This window comes from Malurus melanocephalus, unplaced genomic scaffold, assembly GCF_030028575.1.
Source record: "Malurus melanocephalus ecotype Western Australia unplaced genomic scaffold, MMel_1.1 scaffold_647, whole genome shotgun sequence".
Lineage (NCBI taxonomy): Eukaryota > Metazoa > Chordata > Aves > Passeriformes > Maluridae > Malurus > Malurus melanocephalus.
Window position 1 is genome coordinate 27,659 of NW_026623879.1, and position 9,700 is coordinate 37,358.

At 45.1% G+C, this 9,700-nt stretch overlaps 2 protein-coding genes across 2 annotated transcripts in view; one reads left to right on the top strand and one right to left on the bottom strand.

Moving 5' to 3' along the window:
- Positions 1–2,427, top strand: part of LOC130583948 (neuron navigator 2-like) — a gene marked incomplete at its 5' end in the record, with an annotated part of 25,699 nt that extends 23,272 nt beyond the window's left edge. Inside the window, 2 exons of the mRNA XM_057383637.1 lie at positions 169–372; positions 1,117–2,427. Coding sequence (XP_057239620.1) covers positions 169–372; positions 1,117–1,242 — 330 coding nt within the window. The remainder of the gene's footprint in view (positions 1–168; positions 373–1,116) is intronic.
- A 5,096-nt stretch (positions 2,428–7,523) lies between these two features.
- DBX1 (developing brain homeobox 1) overlaps positions 7,524–9,700 on the bottom strand; it is a 3,676-nt gene continuing 1,499 nt past the window's right edge. Inside the window, exons 3-4 of the mRNA XM_057383638.1 lie at positions 8,247–8,449; positions 7,524–7,913 (exon numbers count right to left, since the gene is read on the bottom strand). Coding sequence (XP_057239621.1) covers positions 7,524–7,913; positions 8,247–8,449 — 593 coding nt within the window. The remainder of the gene's footprint in view (positions 7,914–8,246; positions 8,450–9,700) is intronic.

The window sequence follows — 9,700 nt, forward strand, 5'->3', positions numbered from 1 at the left end:
CTCATCCCAGCCATGGCACGCTCATCCCAGCCATGGCACGCTCATCCCAGCCATGGCACACTCATCCCAGCCGTGGCACACTCATCTCAGCTGTGGCACGCTCATCCCAGCCGGGCAGGCGCGGAGCAGGAGGCTCGGGGTGCTTGACACAGATTTGTGCCTTTGCAGCTGTACGGGAGGAGAGCGCCCTGGGAGGACCCTGCCAAGTGGGTGATGGACACCTACCCCTGGGCAGCCAGCCCCCAGCACCACGAGTGGCCTCCCCTGCTGCAGCTGCGGCCCGAGGACGTGGGCTTTGACGGCTACTCCGTGTCCCGGGAGGGCTCCACCAGCAAGCAGGTGCCCGTGAGCGATGCTGAAGGGGATCCTCTGGTAAGCTCTCGTTTCTGCAGCAGCAGAAGCCTTTCCTTTGCCCTCTTTGGAGGGGTTGGAAGCAGCAGTTGGTCTGTGGCTGTAGACTGACCCCTCCACTCTGCTCGTGTTCTCCCTAACTGGCAAAGCCTGTGTTCCATCAGTAACTCGAATGCTGCTGTGATTTACAGTTCCTCTTTTCTGAGTCTCATTGTTACTGACCCTGCTGGTCTCTCCCTTTCCTTCCTTGCCCACTGGYGAAGTGAGTGTCACTGGAGCTGCCATTGATGCCTAATTCAAGTCCCTGAAACAGAGCCCAGACAGAATTCAGAGAATAAACCAGTTCTATTTATGGCAGGGCCTTCAAGTGGATTCAGGGCACCCACAATGGACAATGGCTCACGGGTTTTTCACCCTTTATCAGTTCTGTCCATTTGCACATCGGGGCTGAGTCCTCCAATTGCAGCTGCAGCCAMTGMWGTCATTGAYTCCAAGTTGGCTCCCCCAAATTCTCTGTTGTTTCCATTTYTTGGGGCCTGGCCCAGTGGGTTGAGTTTGGGCCTGCAGAGGGATTGTTTTGTGTAAAAATGGGAGAGCACTCAGCTCAGTTCCACTGTCTGTGGAGTTTAGAGTTACMCACTAAAGAATTACAGGGTTACGGATACATGGAAATAGAGAACCTAGAATCCTAAGGCATCAGCCTGTGGAGTTAATGTTGTTCCTKCCTCAGAATGCCAATGATCATGAGCTCCCTTGCCTCTGCAGATGAACATGCTGATGAGGCTGCAGGAGGCAGCCAACTACTCCAGCCCCCAGAGCTACGACAGCGACTCCAACAGCAACAGCCACCACGACGACATCCTGGATTCCTCCCTGGAGTCCACGCTCTGATCTTCTCACACACAGAGAGRGCCTTCCCATTTGGCCAGAGCCCTGATGGCAGGCTCGTGAAAAGAACACATTCCTGGGCTGGGATCTCAGTATTAGAGCTGCAAGAACAAGACACTTGGAGCAATCTTGAACCTGGGTGCAGGCAACCCAAGCGACCTTTGTATTGTTTTTCTTGTGACGACGATGAGAACTGCACTATTCCTTTGTTTCCTTCTTTTGAGTTGCTGTAAGCTCTCATGCCTAAGATCCTGAAGATGTTAAAAATAATCATCATTACTATGTCAAAAGGACCTGGGGGAGCAACTTCATAGCTCTGTGCCATGTACTGTCTGGAAAGAGAGGGGAGAGGGAATATTTGCCTATGCTGCTTCTGACCAAACACATTTACGTGAGAGCTGGGCTTTTACCAATCAGCTTTGTGGATTAAACTCAGCTTCTTATAGTTCTGGTGCTATAACAATATCAYTTGCCTTGGTAAATAATACTCAGTAAAGGCAAAGCTGCAAAAGAGGGAAGTTTGAATAAATGTTAAAAAAAGAGAAAAGAAAAGAAAAAAAAAAWGAAAACAAAAAGCRCTGCTCTCCTTGCCAGTCTGAGACCTTGGCTTTCTTTCCTTGTGTGTTTATAAAGATTATATATATAAATAGGAATATATAAAAATATATATACGGTCTGAACAAATCAGGTTTTTTTCAAACACTGTGTAACAATCAATCCTGCTACAAGTGAAAGATCAGGGAGCCCTTTGCCAGTCAGGGCCCAATTCTCTTCCCACTCCCCCCACACAGCCAGCTGAGCTGACTCCCGTGGCGTTTACACCCCTGACCCACCCGAGGAGAGGGGGCATCCCTCCTGCCCCGGAGTCAGGGCAAGGCTGTGCCCCACAGAGCCCTGCAGCTCCCCAGGAGCCAGGGCAGTGCCAGGCACGGCGAGCTCTGTGCACAGAGGGGAGCTGCACCCCTGCAGAGGGATCAATCACACTTTGCTCTTAATTCTTGCCATGAAACGTTACAGCTGTTTTCTAAAAAATTCGGGTTTTGTTCAGAGATTTCATTCCAATCAGCACAACCGTAAGGGGTTTAATTAAAATCACCTCTGTGACAGCTCCAGTGCTGCTCTGGTGGCAACACTCTACTTCTGTGACTTTTTTTTTTTTTAATTGCAAAAAAAAAAAAAAAAAAAAAAAAATATTTTAAAAATATTCAGGTCTGGGGGAAAAAATAAAAAAGCTAAGGTGCTGAGTAGTGTGTTTTGAGTTAGGCTGTGCTGTGGTTCCTCCTCCTGTGCACGCACAGCCCCACACCGCCAGTGTTAAGCCCTGCTGGGGAGCGGGGACACCTCCCAAAGAGCTGCCCTGTCCCGGTGACACCGCCCTCCCCAGCACCATCTGTACCTCAGCCACCACCTCACTCCCCACCAGGGACCCGTGCCAGCCTTTCCAGCTCTCCTTTGGTGCTGACTTTGAAAAGCGATGCCTTATTTTGTACTAATTGTGTTTAATTAGTGCCGTATATTACGGGGTTTTATTTAAAAAAAAAAAAACAGGGCTAAAGTCATCTCTTGAAATATCATAAGTTGCTGTGAATATTGTTTGTACGAGATACTAGAATTTGTTTAAATGTGACAAAAAAAGAAAAAGGAGGGAAATGAGATAACTTTTCAGGTTCATATCAATCTGCAGCTAATAAATCACTGAAGAGCTGTTTTATCCATGCACGAGGGACAAAAAAAGCTTTTCAACCATAATAAATTGCAGGAATATGCTGGTTTTTCAATGTACAGAAAGAAATCTTACTGCAAACACTTTTTTAAGAGCTCGTGGGTTTAAAGGAACATAACAGACGAGTTCATGCTTCTGTGGCTCAGCTTGAGAGGATGGTTTTATTATACCTCATGACTTTCTGTAACCTAACTGTACTTTGTCTTACTAAGCTGGTCTTGAATCTGCTCCTGTTACAACTTTTAAGTGCTGATGACTTTTTTTTTTTAAAGAAAAATATTGCAAAAGGAAAAAAATGAAATATTTTAATCATGGGGAGGAAGAGCTTGGTGTTGTTACTGTTTTAATCTTAGGGACTCTTATTTCATTATTTCACTGAATGGAATAACAAGGGTTACTCAGCCAATTTTCCTAATCCAGTTCTTGGTACTGTAAAAAAATGGGTTAGATCTGTATGGAATCAAATCCATAGCATGCTGATGATGAGTTTGAGAGAAGTTAATTTTTCCAGTAGTCTTGACAATTCTGCTTCCCAGCACTGACTTTACCTGCTACTACTGTGAATTTTGGTACCTAATCCCCCAACTGAATCCATGCAGATACAGCATGTGCCTGTAAAAAWAAATCCAGTTGCAGGGCTAGGGCTTTAAATGGACTTGATATCCTAGAAAATGTCTCGGTTGACTTTTAACAGAGTGCTAAAAGACATGTTTAAAGTAGAGTTTTATTTGTGGGGAACGGGGTATTTTTTTTTTTTCTGATGTTAAATCCTGTGCTTAAGCTCAGGAAGAAATTTCTATTACCTGTTATTTTTTATTGACACTAGCTTGGCTTAAAGTGAGAGAGGCAATTTTTGAATAGGCTATAGTCATTCTGAGCATCACAATATTCCGTGTCTTTTCTGAAACTTCGGGAAGCAGGGTTACCTGTTGTGCACACGTCTTTGTTTTTATCAAGACTTTCCATAGATTAAGTCTTTCTTTAAGTGACTTCCTTCTCATTTAAGGCTTTTTCAAAACACCTCCTTTATTTTTTTTTCTTTGCCTTTTTCTTCCTCCTTAACAAAGTTGGCTTGTTTAAAACAATATCAACAAGAAATGCAAGATTCTATGCAACATTCGTGTTGAGTTCTAAATTGAAAGAATAAACCATTTTCTTTCCTTCAGAACTGCCAAGAATGATACAGGCCATAAATGAGATGTGGTTTATTTGGGGAAGGGGAGGGAGGGGGTTGGTTAGCCTTTTTGTACATTTTGGAAGAAGCAAACCGGTATTTCATTGTTGATGCTTAACTTCGATATTATGTGTATGAGATCTTGTCTAAATGTGGCAATTTTCTTTCAAGGAAAAAAATAATATACAAAAACAAAGCAAAAAAAAAAATTGTCGATATTAAATGGAAGGTTGCTGTTTTGATCTAGTCGTTTCCAGTGGAACAGTTTATGAGATATGTTCTATAAGATGTACATTTTTTCATTGTAACATAGAAATGTAAATATTTGATTAAAAGTGCTGCATTTTGATGAATTTTTTCTAGCCATTTTTAAAGAGAAAACTAGGAATTGAGTATTTTGTGTACGTTTATGATGTTTTCCATTCGCTCCTGTCCCTATTTAATTTTCAGTTCTCATTTAGGATTGGAATTTGTGAATGGTCTGTTTGAGATCATGCCTCCCCTTTCTCACTCTCACCATTTCTACCCCTTCCCAACCCCGTGTCATGGAGAATAAAGCTGATGATTGTACCAGTCTTAAATTATTCATGATTCAATAAAATTGATGCTTATTTATTCAGATTTGTGGCTTCCCAGCACTTTTTATCCCTTATTAAACACCATTTTGTCATTTTCCACTTGAAGATAGTGGGTTCAGTCTTTTGGTTTTGTTGGTTTCTTGTGAGAAGGTGGCAGCAGCCCTCACCCTTCCATCCTGGAATGTTTCCAGGGGCATTCTCCTGGAAAGGTTCTGGACAACCTTGATGTTCCACACAGGGTCACAATTCCCTCTTCACCCATTTGATGGAGATGTTTTGGTTACACAGTGATAAATATACAGTCAGCAAAAGCATGTAGGAAACTCTGACCCTTCATGGCAAACAAATAACTAAAAAAAATCAAAATGCTCTCTTCAGAAAGAATCAATCCAGACACTTCTGCACTAGAAGTCTAAGGATTATTGTTTTTGTTCTGGAAGCTWAAGTCTCTTTTTGTATCTGGGTTTTTTTGACAGTTTCTTTTAGTTGTCTTGTCCTCTGCTGGCTCATTGGAAATACTCATGTTGGTAGGGCAGATTCACACATTAAAAACTTCAAAGAAAAAGTTTAGAAAGTTCTGCTGAAAGTTGATGATCTGCATTCACAGCCAGGACAGCTGACCCCAACTGACCACAGGGATATTCCAAACCATGTGACATCAGGCTCAGGATGTAGAGGGGGGAAGGAGGAAGAGGTTTTTTTTTCCCCCAAAAACTGCTACCTGTGCTATCCTGGATGGCTGAACTGCCTGCCCATGGCAAGCAGGGAGTTAATTCTTTATTTTGCTTGTCTTTTGTGCATGGCTTTGACAAAACAGTAACACAGCAGGCCCAAAGCCAGCACACCCTTTTGCTGTTTTCCTGTGTTTTGGGATGAACACTGTTCGTGTTTTTCCATGTCTTTTCCCAATCCAGCCATCCCAGGTGTAGGTTTTCAACTGCTGAAGGTTCAAAGTGTCAGAGAGGCAGAAGGTGAGCAAAGTTCCAGTGTGTCCCATCTCAGAGGTGTCTAATCCCCTAAATGGAACCACTGTTCAGGACCTGGAACAAGGGCTCAAGAGGCTTTTGGACAATGCCCTTTATTAACACCTTTAATTTCTGGCCAGCCCTGAAGTKGGACTGGGTRATTTTTGTGGGGCCCTTCCAAATGGAATCATTCCCTTCTTCCTTCCAYGTTTTTCCCTTGGGGCTGTGCCAGTGAAGTTCAGAGGGAGAGTTGGGTCTGGAGGATATCTGCTCCATTTGTACCTTTTGTTTCAGTGTGTTGTGAGTGGTGGGCATTAGAGGTTATGGAGCAGAAAATAAACGAGTTTGGGGATGAAATCTCTGTTTCAGGAGAATCTGCTGCCTGCATGCAAGGCAAAAGCCTCTGGTTTTACTGTAGATGTATTTGTATGCAGAAACAAAAGGCAAGGCTGTGTCATGGGTTTGCCTGGTGGTGTTGTGGTGATCCCTGAGCTGGCTTGAGGCTGCAGAGTTAAGTTTATCTCTTTTTTTCTGTCCCTCTGCCCTGTGAGAAGGGTCTGATTACCTGCTCCCAGTCTACAAACTGTAGTATCTTAGTGATGCATGAGTTTCTCCGTAGTTAAAAGGAAGGTGGATATTATGTAAAGTCACTTATTAGAAACTGATACATTCTTATTAAATCACAAAATCGTTGATAAAAGGTCATTTCCTCTCCCAGACACAAGACACAACAACCTGTTAACCAGAACCAAGTATTAGTGAATGATATTTGGAAATCTACTCTTTTTTTATTTGACAATTGCCCACTTTAATATATATACATATTTAAAGTCTGTACATGGTAAAATACAAAATAAAAGCGTTTCTTTATAAGTTACACAATTAAACAGCTGCGTTCACCTGTAGTCTACCTGTCATTTAATTAAAAAAAAAAAAAAAGGAGAGAAGCATGACTGAGCTGTTGTTGTATTCATTGACAATAACCTTGGTATAAAACACCCATACAGAGTAAGTGTACAGAATAGTGTACAGTTCATAAAAGCTGTGCAAAGACAGCAAAGTTCAGTTAAAAATCAAAGAGGTGTATCCACTTTCCTCTGTCCACACCACGGACAGCAGAAGCAAAGTGGAAAACAAGCACAAACTTGTGGGCAAAAAGCTGGCTCAGACAGTGCTTTGGACACAATATCGATGCATAAATTAAAATGAAAAACACAAATATAGAAGATCTCTGCTACTCAGGACATGCCTGTGTTATCCCTCGGGAGCCATTCCAGGGTTTTCCATGGATCTGTTGCACAAGCATGGTGCTGTTTGGGTTGAGGGAGGCAGTGCTTGCTCTGTGTCTCTCAAGGTTCTTTATTTTCAGGTAAAGGTTGTTAGGTCAGACAAGCCTTCAGTAGCAGCTGAAGCAATATAGTAGTGGAAACTCACTTGAAAGATAATCAAAATGGTCACGCCATCTCTGTTGTATTTTTTTGATGTTTTTCTATCWGGGGGAAAGAATTTCCCTTCTTCAGGGAACCTTCCCTTTCCTCCCTGCTGGAAAGCCAGGAGCTGCCTGCTGTCTGGGTTTTGGGAGAGGGGAGGTGGCTGAGAAAATATTGATTGCTAAGCAGAGAGTCATGAAGAGTTTGGCAGAATTTAGGAACATGAAAACCTCCACACGGGGCAACACATGAGGAACACCAGGAGAGGGAAGCCTTGCAGCTATGGTGATAAAGAACCTGCGCTGAGGCAGCGTGTGGACATCGGGCTGGGACAGCACCTCTTCAATTTATAGCACTCTGGTTTATTTACATCTTTGCAGCGTCCCAACGTGGCGGCCGGGACAGGCGAGAGATCTAAGAGACTGTTATCTCCTCCTCTTCTTCTTCCCCTTCATCGTCCTCTTCCTCTGAGTCTGAGAAGTCTGAAGGTTTGCTGGGGCTGCTGGAATGGGATGGAGAAGGGGACATCTGGGAGTCCAGTCTGTCCCTCAGGTGCAGATGTTCTGGGGACGGGTGGTAGCTCAGGGGGTGCCGGGGGCTGGGCGGGCACACGGGGGGAACTTCTTCTTCCTCCTCCTCCTCCTCCTCCTCCTCTCCCGAGCATTTCTTGCCCACGTCGCTGAGGTCGGGGTGAGGGTTGAACTTGGTGGGCAGGGTCTGCTCTCTGCAGCCGCCCGAGGAGAGGAGCTCTCTTTCCTTGGAGTTCCTCCATTTCATCCTCCTGTTCTGGAACCAGATYTTCACCTGGGGGACCAAGCAGCCGAGAAGTGAAGCGCTTCAGTGAGGCRGGGACCAGGAAAGGTGTTTTGGCTGCGCTCTCGAACCCCTGCACATGCTAACAGGAGCCACAGGGTCTGCTCTTTGCAGAACCCTAGGAGAGAGGGTGAGGCTTTTCATTTTTGTGGTGCTTAGAAACGGATTCCAGCTGGGAATCTGCGGGAAGCYGTGCAGTTTTTGACTCTTGCTCTGGGCGTTCTCCCCGCTCCCATCCCCTTGTCCTCCCCTCYTCTCGAGCTGCCCGGGTGTCCTGGCTCTCCACATCCCCTCTGCCCTTCCCCGAACCTCTGCCCCTCTCACCTGCGAATCCTTCAGCCCCAACTTGGCCGCCAGCTTCTTCCTGTCKGGTTTGCTGATGTACTTCTGCTTCTGGAACATCTTCTCCAGCGCCTTGCGCTGCACGTCGGAGAAGACGGCTCTGCGGAGCATCCCGCGGCGGGGCTTGCCCCGGGCGGCCAGCGGCCACGAGAAAGTGCCGGGGATGGGCACCACGGCCGAGGCGGCTGCGGGAGGGACACGGAGCGCTGAGCGGAGCCACAGAGAGCCCCGCCACCCCTCCCCGCCCTTGGGGAGCGCACGGAAAAGGAGCGGGGAGGCTTAACCAGCCGGGATTAGAGCTATCGACGCGAATGTGGAAAAAATGGGTCAGTGGTGGCCGGTTTTGTTGGGAGATTCAAAGGTCTCCGGCCTGAAAAGGCAAAGCGAGGCGTACCGGCTGAGATGGAGGTATAATAAAAAAGCTCTCCCTCCCGCTCAGAAGCATTTGATTTTTTTTTTTTTTCAGATGCTTTTATCATTTCAGATGCTTTATTATGCTCGAGATGAAAATGAGGACTTTTTTGATTCCGAACAAAACCGCTTCTCTTCAGATGCAGTTTTGATCAATCAGTATTCATCTTTTTATAATAATCTCTTCTCTCCTCCCCCCCCAAGTTGGAGAATTCAATTCGAAGACATGAAAAGTAACAGCTAATTAGCACACTGCCTGGTTCCCAATGGCATTAGTGTGATAAAAAAGGGCAGAGTTTCGCCTTAAAAAAAAAGGAGGGGGGGAACCTCCCCAAGAGAGACAGAGATGCTAATGAAGCGTGAATGGTAATTGTGTAGTAATGAACTAACAGAAAAAGACTGAGGACAAGCAGCTAACGCCATATATTATTGGAACAAAAGAGATTTACACTTTCAAACTAAACACAACGGCATGCCAGGCTCCTCGGGAGAATACTGATGGCACAATCGTCTCTTTCCCCAAATCATTTTCATTAAATGGACATGAAAAGCTATTTATAAAGCTCAAGTTGTTTTTGTTAGGCTATTCACATGCTGGAGAAAGGAAGCAAATTCCATTATCCAGAGGATGAATAGAAGAGCTTGGGTTATTTTTTTTTTCCTCTCTCCCTTTCCTTGTTTTCCTTGTTTTTTTTTTTTATTTTTTAAATTTTTTTTTAATTAATTGGTTGTTCTTTTCAGCTGTTCTTTTTTTTGGCATGGCTTTCAGTTATATTATGTGTTAAGAGAGAAAATTCTTTTTTTTTTTTTCTGCTTTTCTCTCAGCACCAGAATACTTGAGTGCTGTAAGAATCGCACCTCTGCGGCCTGCTTTCTCGCCTTTACCGTGTTGTGTGGCGGTGTAACCGGGCAGGTGGAGGAGGGAAGGGTTGGTACGCGGTGGAGGTGATGGAGGGGAGGGTAAGGACGCGGCGGAGGCGGAGGAGGGCCGGACCCGCCTGGAACGCGGCGGGGGCGGAAAGGTT